Source organism: Myiozetetes cayanensis, unplaced genomic scaffold, assembly GCF_022539395.1.
Source record: "Myiozetetes cayanensis isolate MyiCay16 unplaced genomic scaffold, myiCay2020 scf9, whole genome shotgun sequence".
Taxonomy (NCBI): Eukaryota; Metazoa; Chordata; class Aves; order Passeriformes; family Tyrannidae; genus Myiozetetes; species Myiozetetes cayanensis.
Window position 1 is genome coordinate 6,656,539 of NW_026088185.1, and position 24,464 is coordinate 6,681,002.

The following is a 24,464-nucleotide window of genomic DNA, read 5'->3' on the forward strand; positions in this document are numbered from 1 at the left end:
TTATATAGGTACTTATTTATTTAGGTAGGAAAAGCACCTTATTCCCACTCCTCATTAGCCCCCGGGTATTGCCATGGCCACCACTAGTGCCACCAACTCCCAGCACTCACTTTCACCCACTGCTGCCTGTCATCCATGCAAAACCCACCCCATGCAGGCCTTGTCCTGGTGCTGGGGGAAAGGATGCCTTTCCAAGTGTGGGGAACCAAAAAAAAAAGGGACAAAAAGAGGAAGGTGTGGAGGCTTCGCTGCACCCAGACCTGCCGGCCTCGCGGTTACACGTCAATGCTGCGCCAGCACTGCAGGAACAGCAGGATTTCAACTCCCCACACACCCTTTTTCCTTGTACAATTTTTTTTTTTTCTTTAAAAATTCTCCTCTCTTGGCACACGACGGTGGGGGTTGCCAGGGAGGAAGCAGTTGGGCCAGGCGGAGCAGAGCTGCAGCAGTGCTGATGCCCGGGGTCAGTGGTGCTCCCTGGTATCCCAGGAGGACTCCCAGCTGCCTGGGCAGTTTGTGACAGCCTCGCTGGCCCCCGGAATCCCATTTTGCCCAACAACCCTGACGTAAATGATGCATTCATTGGGGAACTGCCGGGGGTGTAGCGAGGGGGTACCAGTGAAGAGGAGCAGTAGCGGTGCTGTCTCTACTTCCAGCGCTTGGTACCCTCCGTGATGCTCCTCCGCCAGGGTCTTCCCAAAAAGCCAGGCACGTTCCAGAGGAGATCCCCCCGCGTCCCTCCCCTCTACCGGCCGCGGGGCGTTCTCTACACGATGCCCTCGCTGCGTTTGCTCCTCCACACCACCAGGGCGGTCATGAGCAGGGTGACGAGCACGGGCAGCAGGATGAAGGGGCACAGGACGGCGTTTGGGGGGTCGTGCAGCGCCCGCCCGGACGGGGAGCAGTTCCTGAAGTACTGTCTGTGCACAGCCACGAAGAACTCGTCCACCTGCCGGTTGGGCCAGTAGCAGTCGAGCCTCTCGGCGATCAGCACCGTGCAGTTGGTCAGCTCCCCATACGTGCTGCAACACAGGCAAGGGCACCGCGTGGGACCGGGGACCAGCACCCGGACACGGGCACGCCACCTCCCCCCACACCCCAAAATGTACTGTATACTTTATATAAAATATTATATAGATAGTATATAGCACATCATATGTATTTTATATTACATAGTATGTATTATATATTATGTATTATATAATGTTCCTTTTATTAGATAATATTCTTATTCAATAATATATTACTGTGTAATATAATATACATAATATATAATATTCATATTATCATATATTTTATTTATATTATATAATATATATGCTATTATATGTTATATATTATATGCTATATATATATATGTTAGATAATAATACATGATTATAATAACTATATATATAGACAATATATTACATGATTTACCTTATAATGTATAATATAAAAATCTCTACAATACATAATATACACTATACAATATGTATATAAAGTAATAAAATGTATATACTATATGATTATGTAACATATAAAGGCCATATAATATATCCCTCCTTGTGCAATATATTATATACTTTCTATCACAGAGGTGTGTACTTCCTATTTGAGATTGTATTTGAGTTTTTACTTATTACATTTTTTTAGCAATTTTTTTGAGGTTGTAGCTAGACAGATATATCTGACCCTATAAAAACATGTAGTGTTTTTTTTTAAAAATTTATATAACCCATATAAAACTATATGGGGTTTTGATTTTTTTACCTAGAAGGGTATAAAGATATATGGATTTTTTTTTTTAACATTCCCATCAGGTTTTTGCCACTTTGATGGCACTTCTGAGTGCTCACCCACAGCCAAAAGCACAAGTGGCTTTTCATTTAAAAAAGGACATGAAAACAGAAATAATATTTACAGAAACAACAAGTTTGGGGTGGTTTTGTTTGGTTTGTGTTAATTTTTAAGGGATTTCATGGTTGAACTAGTGCTACTAAAAAATAAAGGATGGACCCACATTTTAAGCAAAGACCTTCTGGAAACCTATGGCAGCTTGTCTGGCTGCCAGCCTTTAGAGCACCATCCTCCAGCTGGTGTGGATTCATCCAAAGGGGGACAGAAATAAGTAAGTACACCAAATCTACTTAAATTTCTCCTTTTAATTGCCTGAAAGTGAGAAGATTGCATAGGAACCAACTGCCTGCTTTGAAGCACTGTCCCTGTGCTGGGCCATCCAGCCATCCTCTGGAAGGCCACGTATTACGGTGCATTTCAAACCCTCCCTGCTTTAAAACTCGCTATGCATAAAAGTACATAATTTTTTCCCCCATCCCAATTAGTCACATCTAATCCAAGAGGAGCAAAGCAAACCCAACCCCAGCTCGCCAATTAAAAACCCACCTGGGTGAAGAATTATTTTATAAGCAGCTTCCCAGCCAGTCTCCACAGCTGCTGTGCAGCTCCTCAGCCCAGTTTTGGGGCAGGCCGTGCCAGTAGGCACATGGCAGCACCACTGGGAGCCCTCGCCGAGCCCGGTGATTTAATTAATGGGTGCCTGCAGCTGCTGAAAGCAGATTCTGCTCAGCATCCCAATGTGCAAAATTACCATTTCCTGTCCATCAGCATCCTTAGGAGATCTCGGGAGTCGAAGGATCTTCAGGAACCAGAGGGACAGTGTTAACAGAGAGGTAAATAAAAGCTATTTTTAAAGCTGAAGGGTCATACAGCAGCTAGCTGAGCCCTTCCCCAGCTCCGACCGCGCTTCCGTGAAATAAACAGCTGCTCCCATCATTAGACATGAAGACATTCAAGGAACCAAAGCCAAGTGGTGCCAGCAACGAAAGGATAAATTGTAATTGCCCTTTGCACGGAGGCAGTGGTTGAATTGCAGCAATTGGAGCTGAAGAGACGAGCTGAGCAGCTCTAGCCCCACGAGCAGCGCTGGGAGGGGGCTCTGGGCCTACGAGGACCCCAGAGGGGTTGATGGGGTGCCTTACTGTACCCTACATCTTTTGTCCCTTTGATTTTTGCTTAGTTAAAGCCCCCCTGCTCCAGAGGGGATGGCATCCCCAGCACCAGAGAAGGATCCCAAAGGGATCCACTCGCTGGGATCGGATAAACCAGACTGGTCAGATCCAGGCTGCTTGCAATGCCTCGTCAGATGGGATCAAGATCCCACCGGAGAGCAGCAGTGCTGATGGCTGAGGCTGAGCATGCTCTTCCCTGCCACAGCCACGGCAAACATTCATCCCACTGCATCTCCAAATCGGCATCTGGTTCTCTCTCCCCACGAGCAGAGCCACATTATTGCGTTAGCACCATGCCAGCATCGTCCCACTGGGAATTCATCCCGGGCTGATGGTGAAATATCTTGTTTGCCTGCCCAGCTCTGCCCTCCCTCCTCTCGTCACAATCCAGTAGAGGACAGTGAGGTCCCCTGCCATACCAGGCAAAGCTGAGCTGAGCTCCAGGAGCTGCAAGGATGATCATGGTATTCCTGGTGTCGAAAAAGAGCTGTAACCCTCAGTGACAGAGTTAAAACTCTCTTTGGAGAGAAAGTTGTAGCAGGATGCTCTACCTAAGTGGGGGTAAAGCAGTTTGAACTGTACCCTATTTGCAAAAGTTACCAGGGATGGACGGAGAAGGGCAGGAGGAGGGGGGTTCAGGATTTACCCACAGCCATTGCTACGGGTGAGTAACATCAATCTCAATAATTATTTTGCTTGCTTTAATAGCATTGCTTCAATATTGCTTCAATAAATAGGGCACCATATCCATAGTTATAATTATCTGTGCTGTGTAGTAAATAACTCTGAGCAAGGCCTTTTAGTCTAATATTATATCATTAAGAAAATAAATAATTTATTCATAAAATATATTTGGTTTGCCAAGACAAAAGTCACACATTCAATTCCACCTATATAATCCTTTAAACATAAACTGCTGCCAAAGTCTGGGGCTAAGACTGGATCCAGCCACACACAGACTCCTCTCTTAGAGGAGTTTAGGAAGTAAGAGGGTCCTCTCTGCACTTCCTGACTCAAAGGGAAGGCTTCCCTAATAAACCTTATGCCAAGCTTCCATTCTGCCCAGGGCAAAGGTGGGTCAAGCTTCTGGTTTCAGCCAACCCCATGACTCACCTGCAAATCTCCATCTCCCAAACACCATCTCCTCCAACTCAGAACTTCCAAAAGAGCCTCCAGAGGTTATATCCTTGCAAGCAGGAGAAAGGCATTGCCTGCTCACTGAAACTGCTGAGCAGGGCCTTACGGTGGTTACCGAAAGCAGGGGTTAAACACGGGAAGATCCCTGGCTGGGCTTCCAAAAACTCCCCAGGGTCTCTGTGGAGACCACTAGGAATGGCAGAAGAGGAAAGGAGAAGTGGTCTGTGGCCACACCACCTCCTGCTTCTTCCGCCTCCTCCTCTCCTTTGGTTTTACCTTAAACAGCATCATCTTAAGTTAAAATCCTCTGGAACACTCCAAAAGACCAGCTTTAATTCCTACAAAAATATTAAGAACTTGTGATTACTGAGCTGCTGTAGGACAGCACCAGGAGCAAGGCAGGTTTTCACAAACAATCCCACCACTGCAGGGAAATAGGTAGCCTCACTTACTTCTCAATATTTTTCCTTACCCCACGTGAACTGCAATTAAATCTGTTTTCCGTGTCACCATGGAAATGGTTTGGGTTTAAAGGACACCGTGGACTACCTGGGGATGAATGGGGATGGGGCCATGTTGGAGGTGGTTTTTATGATTGTAAAGAACATAATTATGGTGGTTAAACAGCCTGTATTATAGTGATTTTTAGGTGTGATATTATCATCGAGCTGTAGCTTCAACTGTCATCATGTTGCAAGTGGTTGCCATGGACATCGTGCTCAAGAGCTGGTGTCAGCTGCCATTGGACAGTTCGTGGAGCCACAGCAGCTCGACCAATCCCTGACTTACCCTGTTGCTATCTTACCCCTGTATACATATGTATATGCTCCCTATGTTTATGTATTTCCCTATACCCAATCCAGATTGGAGGATTAGCATGCTCCTCCCATCTTCCTCTCATGTTCCTGAACCTTCCTCCCCAATCCCTATAAAAACCCTCCATTTTCTAATAAAGATGATTCAGGTCTGTTACCCCAACACTGAGCTAGCTGGTCTGCATTTCCATTAAATTCCGACAGGGCCAAGCCTGGGAAGCAGTCAAGGACTGATTAAGGGTTTGATGGCATCCAAATGCTTACAACTGCTACAAATCCTAAGGAATTCCTCTGTCTTTTTACCACTGCAAACAAGACTAGAATTGGATCTGGCATTTATTCCTTGACAGCACCTGGATGTGGGTGGTGTTACACTGTGGTTGGGGTTCACAGGACTGACAGCTCTCTCTTCTGCCACAAGTATCAGGATATTTCCTATCCTACCCAAATTCCATGCTTCTGACGGGAAAAACACCACAAGGCTTTCCTTTTGCTTTGTAAATTAAAAGAAAACACTGATTTCCTCCTCTGCAGGGCAAGAGACAGGATGAAGGGGTATCCAGTGGGACCTGGCAAGCTGAAGATAAATAAGTAGATAATGAGACAATAAGGGAATGGATCAATCTGTTTTGTGTAAATAATGGACAAATAACCTGAAGGCACAGCGTGAATGTGCTGGCAGCTGCGGGAGCAGCCCCCAGCCAGGGCCGGGTACCAGGCGAGCTGGGAGCTTGCAGCTCCACCCCTGGCTGCAGCTGTCAGACCAGCACAATCCCACCGTGGAGCTCCTTCCCCGCAGGATGCCCGCGGCAAGGGGAAAGCATTCCCTGGAGATATTTAGGCATGCCACAGGGAGGAGATATTCGGGATGAAGATACCTTGCTCGGCTGGAGTGACACCTGCAGCTGCGTACTTCCCGTCCCGCTGCGCCCGCGCCGTGCACGGACTGTCAGGCAACTCCATCCCCTGGCCACGGCCACAACAGAGCAGGAAAAATAGCTGGAAGTCACCAGCTCCTGCTGACGCATTCGTGGGAGGGCGGCCGGCACCCGACCCTTCCAGCAACCCCAGTTTTGGCAGCAGCGCTCCACATCCCCAAAATAGCTGCCCCCAGGGAGAACACAGCTAATCCCCCGGCTCAGTCACCACGCCGACGAACCTGGACCCGGGAATCAAAATAGCCGAGTTGGTCTTCGGGAGAATTCATCCCGCACAGCTGAGCTCCCGGCTAAAGCAGCTCGGCCACCACCATGGAGTGGAGGAGCCCCCGCTGCAGCTCCAGTCTGGCTTTTAAATCCCAGGGCAGCCGCCCATGTTTTTGGTTTCTTTTGTTTGTTTTGGTTTTTTTTTTGAAAACAAAACACCAGAATGCTGAGGATCTGAGGAGCATCGGAGGCCACTCCAGAATGCTCGGCCTCTGGGGAGGAGGACAGGAAAGAAAACCAGGTGACCCAAGGGAAAACACCTCTCAGTGTGGAAGGACACTCTAGTCCTTCTCCCTTCCCAGGAGTCGCTGTTCATGGCCAGCTTCTGGAATGAACTACTGTATGAAAAACCACCTGGCATCCCATTCCCGAAGTGTGTAGCAGCTCACACGAGCTCCCCTGCTCCATGATCAAGACTTGCATATTCAGAAACATCGACTTTCTGTAAATAAGCATGGCTAAGAAAGCCAGCAGAGCTCAGTGGTGTTGGACAAACCTTCCCAGAGAGCTGGTCCTTGTCCACATGGTCCAAGCCCAACCTCAACAAACACCCCTGGTGCCGAGAGACCCCTCGGTTACGTGGGAACGCTGCAGCACCAGTGAGGCCAGAGCTCAGGTAATGCCTCTGAGGGTAAGATGGGAGCAGCATCTGCAGCCTATAAATAGGACCAATGAACCAAAATTACAAACTCTGCTAAGACAATTCATTTATCCAGATGTTCCCATCGTGTCATCCTCAACTGAGCAGGAAAAGATGGGTCTTGCAGACACTTTCCAGCTTAAACGCTGTGATATAGGAAATCACAGCTCCAAACCTGAAGCTGTTCAGGTCCTGGCAGAGGTAAAACCTCACAGCATCTCTCCTCGCTTCCGACAGGTTTCAAGCATCAAAATTCCTTGGTTTGGGGGAAGATATGGAAAGAACAGGCTCTAGAGGAAAGGTGGGCTATTTCCATTTCTTCGACTCACACCTGGAGGAAGTCAAACCCTTCCCCTAAAGCCAGAGGGGTGACCAGCCATCAATGCCACCCGCTGCCCACTCCTGCTCATTGTCCAGAAGGAGCTGGTGACTCACACACACCCAGGGGGCAAGGCTGCTGAGCAAGGTGGACACCCAAACCCCATATCCTTGCAGCTTATGTACTGCAGTAGCTGAGCTTTTTCTGCCTGATTTTTCCCAGTGTTCTGAGCGCACAAGAGGATCAGAGGAATGTCATCTCTTAAGTGACCCCAAGCCATGTGTTCACAGGCAGCAAAGGGACTCAGGCAATCAAATTAAACACTGCAAGCTTATCAATATTTCCTCCAAGAGCCTCAAGGATAACGAGTTTAGTTAAAGCTATTTAGGAGAAAAACAGGATTCTGGAGATAAAGAACAAGCTCTCCTAAACACCTCTGCTCCCTGGGCAGTGGTTTTGCCAGGGGAGGAGATGGATTGAGCTCATCAAGGCTGTAGACAGCACTGAACCAGGACCAAAAGCAAGTCCTGTCCCTGGGTGACACTCAGCACACCCAGTATGTATATTTAGAATCACAGAATACAACCATAGAACCCTTACAATTGGAAAAGACCTCCAAGATCACCGAGCACAACCTTTGACCTTAAAATACATTAACACAGGTGTGTGTAGTTTTTGATATGGCACAGAATAAAGGGCCACGAAGCAGGAAATCAACCAAAATCTTGCAAAACCTCTAATTTTTGGGCAAAACAGCTCATGGCATGCAGCGCCACCTGCTCGCCATTTCCAGCTGACCTCCATTCCCACTGGTGTCCCAAGAGCTCATTTTTGTCCTCTGCTTCATGTTCCCAGGGAAAGGCCACAGCACAACAATGCTGAATGATATGGAAAGTCCGCTGAAGGTGGAAAAAGGGGTTTTACTTTCTTTTTTCAAGCCTTACTGGTGACACGTGGCCACCCCTGAACAGTCTTTGCAACTTCAACCAAAACCATCTCATCACCAGGAGAACGATTTATGGTTGTACTGAAAAAACTCTGCTGATTATAAATGGGAAAGAGCTAATCCAAGGAAAGCGCTGTTTGGGTGCTTTGCAATAAAAATAAAACTGAAAGAAATTCCCCAAAAGTCAGATACGTTCCCTGCAAGCAACATCCCTGTTCTCCCTGATGGGGCTGCACCAAGCAGGGTTCCCCTATCACCCTCATTATCCCCCAAAGGTGCTCCACTAGGGAAGTTGCATCTCTGCTTCTCCCAAGTCATAATCACCGCTGACACTGATTACAAACAGGAGGCTTAGCAGAGGACTGCATGCCATACCATTCCAGCCTCTCCCTCTAGTTGCTTAGAAAAATCAACACACAACTCCTGGAAGCATGGGGTGAGCCAGCAGTTCCAGTGGAACAGCCTAGGATTTTCTCACAGAAAGGGTCTGAGGGCCCCTCAGTGGGTTACGGGGTTTTCAAGCTGAGGTTTGGACTGACTGGAGAACCAGAGTGCTGAGAAAAAAAATGAAAGATCTCACGGAAAATATGTCCATCGAGCCATGAGTCACCAGAAGCCATGACAGGGGTCTCAATCTGCTGCTTTATTAACCCATTGATTCCCAGACAACATTACCTGGTGTTCAGAGGGAACCTCCCGTGCCTCAGTTTGTGCCCATTCACTTCTGTGCCCATTCACTTCTTTGCCACAAGGACATGCTTCTGGCTCATGTTCAACCTGGTGCCCACCAGGACCCCCAGGTCCATCATTAATGGAGAAGTCAAGCAGGACGGTGTTGACCCCTGGGACACACCACTAGCTGCTGGCCTCCAACTGGCGTTTGTCCAACAACTGACACCCCCTGGGCCTGGCTGTTCTGGCAGTTTCCAGCCCACCTTGCTGTCTGCTCATGCAGCCCACACCTGTTTGTGGGGATCTTACAGGAGACAGTGCCAAAAGCCTCGCTGAAGTCCGGACAGACAACGTCCAGTGCTCTCCCCTCCAAGCTCACCTTGTGTCCCCACAGGATGGAGAAGCCCCTTCAGCTGGACCCCGCAGGGGTGGAGCCAGGGCAGCACCAGCAGCAGAGTGAAATGGCACACTGATTATCCCTTGCCAGGAAATAAAACCCCAAACCCAAGGATGTGCAGGTGGGCTCGGGGTGGCAGGACTAGAGGGACGAGCAGAGGCCTCACTTACCCCACAGTCTCGTCCCAGTCGCACCAGAGGCGCTGCCCGATGCCCTCCATGCTGAGCTGGAACTGCTTCAGGCAGTAGTGCCGGATCATCCAACTGTAGTCTGGCTCCTGGCATGCCGTCACCGCGATGAAGTGCTGGGCTGGAAGACAGGCCAGGGGCAGGCAGGGTCAGGCTCTGCTGTGCTGGGTCATGGCCCCTGGACCCCCCAGAGGGCACCCACCACAGCAGAGCTGCCACCCAAGCAATCCCGCTCTCAACCAGCTGCTCCAAGACCTCCTTGAGGTTGAGACACCTCCTAACACCCCTCAGACCCTGCAGCACCAGCCTCCATTCCCCTCCCGAGTGCCTGACACTGATAAATCCATTATTCAAGACATGCCAGGTAAGTCAGAAGCCAGGACACGGATTCATTCTCTGCTGATTGCTTGGCAGACACCTTTGGACTTTAAAAGCCCAGGCTTTTGGTTTACAAAATGAGTAAGGGCGTTGGGGAAGGTGGGGAATAACCCCACGGCTCCCAGCCAGGTCCCTGCTGGAGCAAAACACCTGCACAGGGCCACATTTGGGAACAAATGTCCACCTGTACGGAGTACGAGGTCTGGCACAGGGCACTTCATTCCTGGTGCTGATTTAACCCCCCTCTGGGAACATGTCTCTGCCACATGGTGCCTTCTGGTTTGAGAGCAGGGAAGGCAGGGATGCTGCTTACAGGCTCAAGCACAATCCATGCCATGTTCTAGCAGGGGGAAAGGGAAAAGGACAGGGATTCTACAAAGGGAAGGGGAAACAAACCTTCAGAGGGATGATTTACTGAGCCTGGCTATAAATAATACCTTTCCCTTGGTCCCAAAGAGCCAGCTCATGCCTCTTCAGCTCCTAGAGTACACTGCAGGCAGGCATCACATACCAGCTCTATTTTTTGCCACGTGTGAATAACTCTGTGCTTTATTTATATCTTATTTTTTTTTTAACACAACAGAATGTAGCTGCTTTCATGTAGTGGCCAAGGGACATCACCATGGGACATCATCCCTCTGCAGTCCCCAAAATCCTCGGAGCACACAGGTACCAGCATCCCGTGGCAATGGGTGGGAACTCCGGGAATTTGGGTGATGCTTCTGGTTGGCTGCAGGGCTCCCACACTGCCTCCCACCACCAACTGTGAGTAAATGAGCCAAGAGGTGTTAAGGAACGTTAAACCCTCACTATTGCAATAATAATAAAATTGAGTTTATCAAAATCTAAAGCTCTCCCCAGCTGATACCAGCCAGGGGCTCACCTGACAGCACCTCAGCCAGAGATGAGCCCTGCTCTGAAATGGGAGGGTTTGAGCTGCTGAAGCAAAGCACAGAGGGAGGAGGAGAAAGGAAGGTACAGTAATTTTATGTGAGGCCTGGACTGCAAATCTCGGTCTAGGCAGGCTCAAGGATGATTGATGGCTGGGAAGCTTCTCCCCCCTTCCCATCCCTCGGCTGAGCGAGCACCAGCATCCGAGGGAGACTCAGGTGCCACCCTCGGTGAAGGCCAGCCACTGGACTGTAAAGGACAAGGGCCCTGTAAATATTATGCCCATCACACATCTGGACAAGCAGCTGCAGAGAAAATGCTGCTGGGGAACTTGTGAAGTGCAGAGCAGGAGAGCACGAGGGAAGAGGGGAGAGTTGGGGAGGAGAACAGACCAAAAGGCAGATGGATGAGAGGCCGAGAGAGGGTTGAAGAGCAAAGCAGGAAACAGAGCCAGGAAGAAATGAGTGAGACACACAAAGCAGGGAGAGAAATCGAGGAAGACAAAGCCACTTTAGGGAATTCAACATTGATGCAGCAGCACAGGGAGAAAGAAAAGTAGGAGTTAATCGAGTATGTCCAGGCTGCCCTTTGCCTGGCTTTGCTCCTCCCTATTCTCACTTGGCATGGGTGAGCCTGGAGACAAGTCCTTTGCCCACAGCTATCCTTTGGAATGCCCAAATGTCTCCTGACAACTGCACAGCTGCTTGGAGGAGAACACCTTAAGAGGCAGCTCCACCTTGGGTGGAGAGGGGGAGAAACACTGAATAAACCATGGGGATGAAGCAGCTGAGAACCACAAAGTGGCTGCAAGGAGCTGCAAGCCACATACAGCTGGTAGTCAGCAGGAAAACCAGACCCATCAGCCAGGGACCAAGATCCTTCACGTGGAAATTTGATTTTTAACACGGTGAAGGGCTCTTTTGTCTTACACATCAGAGGCAAAGAGCATCCAAGAGGAGCGAGGCCCAACAGAGCCCATTGTGTAAGGGCTGCCAGGATGGAGCTGGACACAGCAAGGCAAAAAAGCCCTTTTGTTTTCAGCTGACTGGGGAGAAACGATTTGAGCTGTAATTACACATTTTAAGGTCAAAGTGAGGAGAAGCTCCTGCCACATTTCCACACGGTACCTACCTAAACCCGCAGATCCCTGCTGCTTTACAGATTTCCCCCACACCTGTGTCAGGCTGGGATGAGCTCAGGGTCTGTAACAGCAAGGGGAAAAAAAAAGCAGGGAGAGAGTTTTGTATCTCCTGGCTCTCATTCCAGAAGGCTCTCCTTCTGCCCTCAGCCCTGCTGATGGAGATGGGGTAAGTCAGCTGCAGTGAGCTGTAAATAACCGAGCTCCGGAGCGGTCACATCTCTGTACTTAGCGGCATCCATTTGTGAAGGCCATAAGGAGCTGCTGAATAAATGAGCTCCAAAACATGACTACACCGAGGCTGAGCTGCCTCCAAAGAGCTCCCCTCTCACGGGCCCCCGGCACTACCGTTCCCTCAGGAAAAACGGCATCAGGAGCTGTGGGAACATGGTGGTCCCGTGGGAGCATCCCACTGTAGCCATGCAGTACCTCTGCTTGGTCTTTAGGTGCCACCTCAACATGGAGAATCACAGAATCCCAAAATGGTTTGGGTGGAAGGGACCTTAAAGCTCATCTCATTCCACCCCCCTGCCACGGGCAGGGACACCTTCCACTATCTCAGGTTCCTCCAAGCCCCTTCCAACCTGGCCTTGGACACTTGCAGGGATGGGGCAGCCACAGCTTCTCTGGGCAACCCATGCCAGGGTCTCACTACCCTGACAGCCAAGAATTTCTTCCTGATATCTTATCTAACCCTGCTCTCTGTCACTGTGAAGTCATTCTCCCTTCTCCTATCACTAGAAGTGCTGATGAACAACCTTCCCTGTGGAGAGAATCCCTGATTGCCTGTTAAAAGATGTAAGCTTAAGGATCCTTCATTTGCCTCCTCACAGGAAACATCTGGAGAGCAGCAGTGGGGAGGTGATTGGAAGGACAGTTTTTGTAGGCATTCCAGATCCTCCTGATTGCCCTGGTACTGATGACCTGGAGAGTTCCAGCAAGCATCTACTAGGACTCAGCTTACTGAAAGTTAGCTGCAAAAAACCTGCCACACATTCATTTCTACGGAAAAATAGTGCTGGTCCTGAACCGTTACCAAAATTTTGTGAAAGCAACTGGACTTTCTTAGATTGCACTTCTTAGAGCTAGAGTCTTGGCCAAGAGCTCTGGGTCTCCCCTCCAGAAACAGCTTGGTGGGTACCACCCCCTCCTCCTGCCACCACTGTGAGCCCACATACTTGTCACGGTGATGGTTCACCAGCAGAAATCCCTGAGCTTTCTCCGCAAGGAAGGTTTTGCATTTCACACCAGTGCCCCCTCTGCACAATTCCTTGGTCTCTGGCCACATTCTCCTTAGTTTTCCGGGAATTCTTGGGCTTGCCTTCCTGGGACAAGCCCCATGGGGAGGTAGGCACAGGGAGGACCATGGAGCCCAGGAACAGATTTGAGCATTTCAGACTGGCATGGCACGGGATGCTCCAAGTTCCCAGGCATTTTTGCAAGCCTTGCCACTCCAACTCTCTGGCATTCAACCTCTGGATGCTGCCCAAGGCATGTGTGCACAGGGAGAGTTTGGGGTAGTGAGTCCCAAGTAAGGCAGTTTCATTTTTGGGGAGATCCCACCAAGGTGGACTCAAAACCACTCCTACTCTCCCCTCTCATGAGGGGCTGTATAAAATTAACTCAGGGAGCTAACTGGGTGGGACCCCAGCACCTCCAAGAAGCCCAGAGCACCAAATGGATCCAGCTGCTGAATCCATGGTGGTGACTATCTTCCTTTGGGAGGAAACTGCTCAGGGCTTCATAGCAAAGAGCAGGAATTAGCCATGTACTCACTTAAAAGCTTGGAGGTCTCATTAAACCCCAAAGATGGCAGAGAACTGCAAAGTGACATTCACAAGAGGGCTGACAATGAACAAGGTACATGGAGCACCAGCAAAGCTCTGGGCTCTAAGAACAAACACCCCAGTATCTTCCTCTGGGCTTCTCCCAGATGCTGTAACCCCCCAGTGTGAAATGATCAGTGCCTTCAACAGGCCCCAGATGAAAACAGTCTGTTTTCTCCTCCCTTTTGGGTTGGTGGTTTTGCTGTTTGAAAACAAGCCTCAGTTGCAGAATAAAACACAGTAAGAGCTGGAAATTCAGTGTTCGTTCGCTGTGCGTGATCCGAGCCCTGCACTCGGCAACATCCCCATCCAGTGGGATGAATCCTGTCCCAGCAGGTACAAACGTAGTGAGATTAAACCAGGTACAGCCTAACCAGACAGACGTACTCACCAGCTGGGAAGGAGGTGGTCTCTTAGGGCTAACCCCAAACTTGATTTTGTCCCCCTCTCTTGTGGCCAACAACCCCCAGACACCTCAGACTCACAGCTGTCCCTTCCAGGCCCCTCACCCTGGTGCCAAAGAACCTCCAATGGGGATCACAGCTCCATGTCCCTGCTGGAGGTACCACATGGCTCCAGGAGAGCAGGTTTTAAGCAGGGGGATATTGCAGGCACAGCCCTGAAAAGCCTTGAAAGCACATGTTCATTCCCCCAGGCCGCCTCATTTTCCTTTCCAACCCTTCCTTTGTGTGGGGGGTGTTGGGACCCCCCATTTACACACAGACCAGCCAGGTTAGTCCTCAGGAACTGCATTTCTCAGCATCTTCCCTTTCACTCAGCAGAGCCAGTATCTGCAGACCCCTGGGAAGGGTCTGGTTCCCTCTGCTTAAAAACATACCTCCCACCGGGGCTGCTTCGGGCAGCCACCAGCTCAGCAGAGCCTTCAGAGCTGGCAAACACTGCCTTGGTTCACTAGGACAAACTAAGCTGGTGCTTAGCAAAGCTGTGTCCCACTTTGGCTGGAGCTGGGGGACAGAAAACTGCAGATGTTGGAGTTGGGAAGGGCAGGGTGGCCGGCCCAAGGCTGTGTGCTCCTCTATGAGAAAGGAGAGAGCCATCTGCTCACACCTCTGCTTGCTGACAGCCCAGGATGTGCCCCCACAGTCAAATGAAACCTCTGAGCCCTGACAAGGCTATTTCTGTCCTGGTTTTACACGGGGAATGTATTTTTAAAGCCTCTCCTCCCTGGCTGAGTCAGACTGGGGGCACTGGCCCCCTCCCCAAGCTGCTGGGATCTGGCAGTGCCTCTGGGGGCTGTCTGGGCTGTGCAGCAGCTTGGGAAAGGAGATGGATGGAGGGGCCCACACCCTGCAGGTGTTCATGGGGGAGACAAGAGACTTGCACAGAATCATCCAGTCCCAAACCTGCTCATGGATGTTTCTGAAATATCTTCAGGTCCCAAAACCAGGTAGCCTCTTGTCTCCCCTCCCCACTGCGCTCTTGTTCGCTTGGTGTGTTGTGGCACTGTCCCTTAATCCACAGGATTTTCTCTCCCAGCATAACCACTCAGGATGTAAACTATGAGGGAACTCAAGGGATTTTGGGGTTTTCATGTGCTGAAAGGGAGTGGGGATTTTTCAACACGCTGCTGAGTCGTGGCACAGTGAGGATTTCAGAGGCAGAGCAGATGCTGGGAGGTGGGGGAAGATCTGCCTGACTCCCAGGACCTAGGAAGGCCAATCCCAGGACGTCTTGGACACGCTGCCACCTCTCACTTCGGAGAAGAGATGGAGCATTCCCCCCTCCCTGCCTGCCCTCTGCTCCAGTGGGTGCAGATGGAGCAGCAGAAGGAAACTACTCAGCTCCTTTAGTGAACAAAGCAGTTTATAAGCACGGCCTGAACGTGGTTACAAAGCCCAGCTGGAGCTCCCCCATGAGCTCTGCAGATGGAGGGTTCACCCCTAATTCTGCCTGTCCAAAAGCTTCACTGCCATGAAGCCACATAAAAGCTTTCAAAGCACTTAAGGACTCAGGAAACTTGGAGAGGGGAGAAGTCACTCAGGCTCAGAGAGCAGAAAAAAGCCTCACAGCAGGGAAAAATCATTAAATGAAGAGGCAGGGCTAGGAAAGCTCAACGGTGGGAAAATGGATATTCCCCTGGAAAACACACATGGGGCTGTGGCTTTGCTCGTGCTGCTTTGGAGAGTGAGCTCCAGACACTGCAGCCCCAGGGAAGAACATGACCATGGGCCTCCCCATGGCTCCCCAGGTCACAGGATCAGAGAGTGTTTCAGTTGGAAAGGCCCTGTAAGACCAGCAAGTCCTACCCTCAACCCGGCACTGCCAAGCCCACCACTAAACCATGCCCCCAGGTGCTACACTCACATGGCTTTAAAGTGCCTCCAGGAATGGGGACTCCACCACTGCCCTGGGCAGCCTGTTCCAATATTTGACAGCCCTTTGGGTAAAGAAATTTTACTGGCACTCTGCTGTGCCAGGGGTGTAGACAGGGGTGAAAGGCAGTGTAAAACTCTGCTAGCCTGGGACACAGGGGACACCTGAATGCAGACTGGCACAGAAAGTCACTGCCCGCTCAGCCAGGCTGGGGACAGTCCCCTGTCAGGGACCTGGTCATGTGGAAAGCTTGGGCTGCAGATCCCCTCCAAAAGGGGGCCAAAGGCTTCCTCATCTTAGGGAATGGAGCACAAGATGTGGTGGGTCTGAGGAGCACGCTGGGGCCATCCCCAGAAGTCCCATTTCTGAGGGACACGGCTTAGATGAGCACAGGAGCAGAGCTAGCAAGGGCTGTGCTTCACCAAAGCCAGGCTGGATGCTCCAGAAACACTCTTGGGGATAAACATCCCCAGGCATGAAGACTTACTTACAGTAAAAGGCAGTAACAGGAGAAGGTCAAGCGGAAACAAGTGGATCCCAAATAGCCACTGGCTCCAGCTCAGCCGCACACCGGCAGCTGGACACGGCTCCTGGCACAGGTGCCAGCACAAGGACCTTTGGCTACACCCCTATTTTTTTGGCAGCCTGATGATCTTTTGATAACACACCCGAGCCTACAGCCTGCTCTGAAGCAATACAGGGCACCAGGTTTCACCCCAGCACGTCCCACCCGAGTGCTGCGATTGCTCTCCCCCAGCGCAGTGAGGGGCAACGGGAGCAGCTCCACGCCCTCTCCCTGGACCCTGCCACCCATCCCAGCTTTGTGGCCCCACAGAGTGACAGCTCTCCAGGGAGGCAAATAATCTGGGAGACTGAAATGAAAACCACCCTGGCCTTCAGCCTGCCCACATGGGGTTTCACCTCTGCTGATGACGCTGCCCAGCTCCTGCCTTGGCCCCAGTATCCATGGATAACCCATGCACCCTCCCCTCAACTCACAGCTTGGCCTGAGCGGGAATCCCACTCCCTAGTTAACAAAAATATCATCAAATCCGCTGGTTGCAAGGGTCTTAACATGGCACTTGCTTAAAAAAAAATCATAAAATTAAGAGAAACGCCCTCAAACAGGCATTGCTTCCAGGCAGCTGGCTCCTACCTCAACTTCAACTAAAAATTCCCTGGTAATTATTTTTAGGGAGTTTTTTTTGTGCCCTGTTGGAATAGCTATAAAGTGACAGCAAAAACTCAAACACCCCCATCCTGGCAAAAAGCAAATGCCTATAGATCATCAAAATATCAGCTCAATGGATAAATCACTTCCTTCCTTCACAAGCACAACAGGATGCCAAATTTAAAACCTCTGAGATCCTTTTGGGTTTCATGATTATGTTCAGCTGTATGCAAAATACCTCATTAGTGCTGGCTGGGAAAAAAAAAAAAGCTACCTCTTTATCTTGCTTTGTGTAATAAAATGAATCACCATTCCAGGAGCAGGAATGAAGTTCTCTTTTCCTACACCGAGTTAAAAAATCAGATTAAAGGCCTTTAGGTTCTGAGTATTCACCTGTATTAGCATGAGTTACAGAATGTCCTTGTTATCCATTAGAGGCTGCCAAGCACCTTTTCAGAAACATGTCCCTATTGATTCTGAAGAGAGCAGAATGGCAAATACTTTTATTTCCCCTCCAAAATTCATTCAGTAAGTAAAATAAAATCAAAATTAGCCGAAAAGGAGGAAAGAGAAATGAATTGCAAACCCTGCCATGCTGAAATCCAATTGCTGGCTGACTGCAAACCAGGGGAGGGAAAAATCTGCCATGAGTTGTTAGTTACAAAGATAATTATATCCTTAATGAATAGCGGGGTCTTTTGGAAAATAATTCTCCTTGACTGAACTCATGGAAGAAAAACACAGGTTTTAGACACACACTGGCAACGTGTGCACAGCCCTGACTTCACCACCCTGAGTTCAAACCATCTCTGCCTGCAACCACCATCAAATACCTGCTCTCAGAAGGAGGGTGAAAGAAACCAGGGATCCCCGTGGAATTATGTGCATCCCTCTTTTTCAAACAGCCCACGAGGTTGGCAGCAGCAGCCAGGGGCTGAAGGGATGCCAGCCCTGAGAACGAGCCACCTCCCTCCTCTCTTCCGGGGGAGGACTGTGGTTTCCAGCTTTGCCATCCCAACACCTTAACTCAGTGTTAGACCCGGGCTTTAGAGCTATTTTTAGAACATCAACAAAGCTCGGGACGCCATGGGAGGCCAGATGTCAGCTCGGTCTCAAACCCAGCCTGGTCTGGCTGCAGAAACCCAGGGAAAAACCAGAGCAGCCACCACACTCAAGATTTCAGGAATGCGCTAAAGGCAAATGCACTCTCCTCCCACCCCCCGAGAGTATTTTTTCCTTCGGCTATTTCAGTTGACTGCGGCTAAAATAAGAACAGGGAAAGTAACACCAAGGTTAAAAGTGCTTGGCCGTGGTTTGTAGACAACACGCTGCGATCCGGCCGGCTAAGGTTTCAACGGGTTTGAGTGCATTAAACACAGACTATTCTGCTACACGGGACCATCTACCATCTGACTGAACTACCTCTGAGACAAGAAAACCTGCCAACAGACCACCCGTAAGGAAGTACATAGTGAGTAAACGTAAAAAGTTTGTTCGAGAGAACACCAAAATAAATAGTCTCAGTCTTGTTGGTGCATTCATCACAGGCTGCACAGAACAGCAGCTTGACTAAATACTTTCAATGTAGAGTTTCCAGACCAAAATCTGTTGCTGAGCCCTGTGAGCAGCCCAGAAATAATTTATTTTTTAACAGAGATTTCTCAATGCGGTTTTCTTTCCTTCCACCTGAACAGCACACAGAGATTGCACCTCTCTGCAACTCACACACACACAGAGCGCTGCTCCTTTCCCAACATTTTAACCTAAAGGATACAGGGAAGCCCAGAGGGATTCCATCCTGCCCCTGGCCGAAATCCAGAGGTTTTCATCCAGGCTGCTGCCCACTGCCCTGCTGGGATACTTTCCTGAGGTGACAGATGTGCTTTTAAATCCTCAAAAGCTCACATTGTAGAAGCAGAGAGACAAGGGACTGAGAACACTGAGGAGGTTCATTACTGGGTTTGATGATTAAAAGCAGCCAGCTCGCAGGCAGCACAGCAGCAGACAGGGGCAAGGATTCCCTAGTACTTACCCACCCACAGCGGGAATTACCCTGGCCACAGATACATTTCAGAAGCAAAAAAGGCATTTAGCTATTTTACCGAGCTGAAACATGCTCTGTTTCCCTTATAAGGGGTTTGCAATGCTCTTCTCCCCCCAACGCTGTGGTGTTTTTGGTCCTCTCGGTGCAGGTCTGTGCTGGGAACGGCTGTGACCACAACCATCACTTTGGGGCCCAAACCTCCCCCAAACACCCACTAACGCTGACAGAACCAGACTGCACAGCTGGCCAGAGAGGCACAATGAACCTGCCAGTGCAAAGCAATAACTCCAGATTCCCACCCACAGCTTTTCAAGACCTCCCTTAACTCTGCAATGACCTGATAATGATTCCCAACCCTATGAAAACATAAAGGATGCCAACCCCATTTTTAGCCATTATGAGGTCTCTAATTTCATTCCAACCAGGTCACAGCATTTATGTTTTCATTACCCACAACCTCCTGGGTCATCACAAATAGGAGATCACGGTGCCGGTGCTTTAATGGCTCTTTAATTCAAGAGCATTTCAGAGTTAATAAATGCAATTCAATTTCTCAAAGCCAAGTGCCTTCCTGACCAGATAACACAGCCTCCATCCACTGTACCAAATCCATAGCCCATTGGTTTCTGTAGGAATAGAACTGTATGGGAGCATATAAGAAATTACAGGGTGGAGGCAATTTGTTCTTCCCTACTGACATACTTTTAATGTTTAGGAAGTTTCAAGTCCTCTCCATCTCAAGAGATGCTCTGAAAGGGAGGATGTTTTACTTTATTGTCGGGAATTTCTAACATGGCAAACTCTAAATACTGAGGAAGATTTTTCCAGAGACACAATAGCCTTCAATTAGATTCTAAAGGAAGTCTTAGCACTTTTATAAAAGAGGCACTCAAATCACTGGCTGGCATTACTGAGTGTGCTTTGTGCTGAGAGAACACATAAATATACCCCCAAAATTTAGCAGTAACCATGCAGCTGCCTGACTCTCAAAGCTGCTCCTGCAGAGGTTTCCCTTTCTCATTACTTTTACTGTTCATCTTTTCTTACTCCTTTAATTTTTGAATCCAGCAAATTCAAGTGATGAGATGATCACAGCCTGCAAAGCTCCAAGCTTTGGTATCAAGGTGGTTTAAGGATGGTTACAGGGCAACAGGAATATAGAATCACAGAATGGTTTGGGTTGGAAGTGACCTAAAAGACCATCTCATTCCAACCCTCTGCCATGGACTTCCACTAGATCAGGTTGCTCAGAGCTCCACCCAACCTGGCCTCAAACGCTTCCAGGGATGGGGAATCCACAGCTTCTCTGGGCAAACCTGTGCCAGAGCTTCACCACCCTTACAAAGAAGAATTTCTTCCTAACATGTAATCCAACCCTGCCCTCTGTCACTGTGAAGACATTCCCCCTTCTCCTACACATGCTCTCATAAAAAGTCCCTCTTTATCTTTCTTGTAGGCTCATAGGCACTCAGGCATGTGCAGAAAACCCGAAGCATCTCCTCTCACTGCCACATCTTTTCCCAGAGGCATCTTGGACCAGAGATCAAAGTCATGTTGTTCATACATACAGTTACAATTTAAGACACTCTGAAGGATTTAAGATACTCTGAAGGATTTCAAAGGTTTTACATTTCTACCTTTTCTTATGACTCCAGGGATGCCAGCAGCTGAAGAGAGGATACAAATGAACTTAAAAATTTCCTGTTTTCCAAGAGAGGTCATAAACAGTGCCAAAACCTTTTGTTTCTAAGAAAGCATCATTTTTTGCAGAATATGCAAACAGTGCCATACAGCATAGACAGAAGATGGAAGGAATCAATGATATATTAATATTTTACCAGCCTTATTTACAACTGCCTCATTTCTTTCAGTAATGCAGCTTTCTAAACCCAAAAGAAATCCGAGAGCACAGCCCAGCACTGCCCTTAAACACTGAAATATAGTGCAGAGCTGATGTGGTGCCAATCATCACTGCCCCACTAACAATGAGCAAGACCATGGCTCATCCCCTCCTGAGAAGCCTCTGCAGGGAGCTGTAGCCAAAAAAAGAAAAAAAAAAAAAAAACAAAACAGAAAAAGCCTAATTTTACCTTAATGGAAGTAGTTACCTTGGGATACAGCTGGATCTCAGGCCTGCTGAATGAAACCAAGGTTATTTTTAGGATGGCCGATTCGCTGACTATCACTGCTTTTGAAAGACTCTGCAGCGAGGTGGGAAGTTACTTAAAGCTTTAAAAGAAAGGCTTGTCTGGCACAGGAGGAATGCTTGGCCAATCCCACCAGGATTTGGACTGTGGCTTTGGTACAGCCAGGGGTTTATGGTGACAGGGAGAGGGCCTGTGTCATCCCATCCTCTCATGGCCCACACCACACACAAAACTGGGAGTCGCCAGCTGGGCAGTACATCTCGCCCAGCTTTAGGCCAGGGACTTGTCCCCCACCACCAAGGAGCCCTGCAGAGGCTGTGGTCACAGAGCACACAGGATGTTCCCAACTAGCAACAGAAGTTGGATCTCACACAGTATCTGGTTCTTCTGAGCCAGAAAACCACTTCTGCATCCTGTTGTGGGCTGCAGCAGCAGAGCACAGCTGAACACAGCGAGCAGAAGCCAGGGCAGGACCAGCCACAGGAAAGCCCCTGAGCTCAGGCTGAGCTGCCTACAGAGATGGACATATCTCCAGAAACCCAGCTCTGGGGAGGAGACCACCATAAACCACACTCAGTGCTCATAAAACTCTCAACAGTTTGCAAGGGAAGGTGTGTTAGTGACCGAGGAAGCCTCCCAAGTGTCCCAAGGCCCACCGAGCTGGCAGTGAAAACACCAACACACAGCCATAAAACTCACCCTCCCTCCCTGCTGCCTGCCCAAAGAGGCCCTGAAACAGAGTGTGGCAGGATTTACAGGCACGGAGATGATGCTCCCCACACAAGTGCCAGACCTGGTGTCAAGCAGAGGCACTCCAGGTTGTCTGCCAGCTCCGCACTCACAATAGCAGGATCCCAGCACATATAATAGCAGAGCTTTTCCCACACCTTTTGTATCCTCCCCTTTTCAAAATACTCTTTTCATTTTAAAATACTTGCTTCCTCAGAAGCATCAGTGACCTCAAAATTCATGACTCTACCACGATTCCTGGGCACTCAGTTGTCACTTGCAATTTCAGTGTAGCCCTGTCTGCATGCAGGGCTGTGAAGCAGAAAGGCACAAAAAGGCTGGGTTTTTCTTAAATAGCACAGAGTGTGCTCAAAAAAAAAATAATCCCATGAGAAGGATGTAGGTTAAGACAAACACGTTCACAGCACCATCATTAGCTGTGATCAGGCAGAGGCAGCATCCTGCTGCTTCCAAGCCCATTGGAGGTGGAAAAGAGCAGCCTGGAGTACCAGCAACTCCTGCTTCACTTTCAGCTGTTGCAGTACCCAGATCAAGAGAAGGAAGGGTCAGGAAAATGAGAATGGACTGGGAAAAGAAAGCAGAGAGAAATCCTAACTGGCAGGAGTTAGTGCTCGCTGGCAGCAAAACCAGGCACAGGTTTCTGCACCAACCACTCGCTCCCCAGCTAGGGACCCGCAGCCTTTCCTTGCAACCCAGCACAGAGAATGTGCCTTGCCCAAGGGCAGAGCCTTCTCCTGCCCCTGCACAGCTGAAGAGAGGTAAATAGTTAAGCAGATGGTACAGGTAAGCCCACTACCTGCACCACAGCTCAGCACATTATTCACCAGGGTTTAGAGGAGAAAACCAGCACAGGAGAAGGAAGGGAAAGAAGGAGAAATCTGTGTGTCCTCTAGGAGCACTTTGATTTCATGAAAGATCAGCGTTAAGACAAGGGTTCATGGTTTTAAGTGCTGCAAATAAACACACTTTTACAGAGCACATGTACACGATCCCTCAGAGCTTTCTGCTGCGGGTGCACAGGTGACAAGCACGGCACAACTCTATTGCAACTGAAATGTCAGGAGCAGCACAGAAACCAGGGCACGCTGCACCGGCGACAACAACCGGGCAACAGCAATTTCCAACCAGTAAAACCTGGAACATCCGACCTCACCTAAGAGAAGTCTATTTGAATGAGCACTTCTGGCTGCCTGCTCGCCCTGCGGCTCAGGAATGGGAAAAGAGACTCCTAAAGCAGTAATTAAAAGTGTGCAGCAAAAGGCAAGGACGGCTGCCAGCACGAGCACGGCTCAGCACCTCTCACCTACCAAGCGGGGAATCCCACACAAAGCAGGCTGTTTCCAACAGCATCATCACCTCAGATTCCCAGGCCAAGCGCGATGCATCCCGGCATTCTGGGATAATTTCTCCTTCCGATTCCCACCTGCTGTGTCGCCAGCGACGCCAGGCTGGAGGCTCCCCGTGTTTCAGGGACAGCAGGGTGTGAGCGGTGAAGCCCATGAGGAGGCAGCCGGGGCTGCGCGCCCCTTCCCAGCGCAGAGCGGCTCCCAGGGAGCCTCTCCCGCCGCCCCACCGGCCCCGGTGAAGTTGTGTCGCGGCGCCCGCACTTACCCAGGACGAAGCAGAGGAAGCGCCGCGGCAGCAGGGCCATGGCCCCGGGCAGGAGCGGCTCCGCTGCCGGGGCCGGGCGGGCTCCGCGCCCGCCGCGCTGCGCGCAGGGGCGGGCCCGGGGCGGCCGTGGGCCCCGCCCGCTCCGCGGGGCTCGCCCGTCCGCAACACCCCCTTCTCCCCAGAGAAGAAGCGGAAACCTGTCCCGAGGCGCTTGCAGGATGAAGCCGAGGCTCTCGTTACCTCCGACTCCGCAGCCGTAGCCCAGAGCCGCGGGGAAGGGAGCGAACAATTCAGAAGCACCGAGAAGTCCCTCTTCCCACGCGGTTTCCTTAGCCCTGCTTCTATCTCCACCGGAGAAACTTCTCCCTAGCCTGAGGATTAAAATCTTGCCTTCCCCCCTTTTATGTGTTGAATATGAACATAGAGGATGCAGCGCAATTGTAGGGAGAAGGTTTTTTTAACCGAGTGGAACCTCACTACTGAGCTCCTACAGCTCCACCTGCAGCTCGTTACCAAATCATGTCTGAACAGCAATGCCTGCCTGGGCTGCTCACGATAAGCTATTAGGAGCAGGTGAGGGCTTCAGCTGCAGCGAGGTCACTGGCCCACAGATCGCTTCTCTCACATTTTAAGTCAGCTCTCCCTTTCAAAGGGAGAAGAACAATAAACAAGGAAACCTGGAGGAATGCCACAGTGCACTCATTTGAGTGTTTCACACTGCAGACACTTCTGCTTCCCCAAGAGAAACAAAACAGCCTGCACGCCAGAGAGTCAGGTGTTCCTAAACTATTAACACTTGCCTAATTACAGAATCAAGTTCAGGGAACAGAAACAGCTGCTGTTA

General features: G+C 49.8%; 1 protein-coding gene across 1 annotated transcript; it reads right to left on the minus strand.

The window, feature by feature from the left end:
* RAMP1 (receptor activity modifying protein 1) lies at positions 1-23,692 on the minus strand. Its single transcript, XM_050340081.1, has 3 exons — positions 23,621-23,692; positions 9,313-9,451; positions 1-1,022 (listed from the first exon to the last, which is right to left on the minus strand). Exons 1-3 carry the CDS (start codon positions 23,658-23,660, stop codon positions 767-769), a joined length of 435 nt encoding a protein of 144 aa, XP_050196038.1. The 5' UTR covers positions 23,661-23,692; the 3' UTR covers positions 1-766.
* Positions 23,693-24,464: the final 772 nt, after the last annotated feature.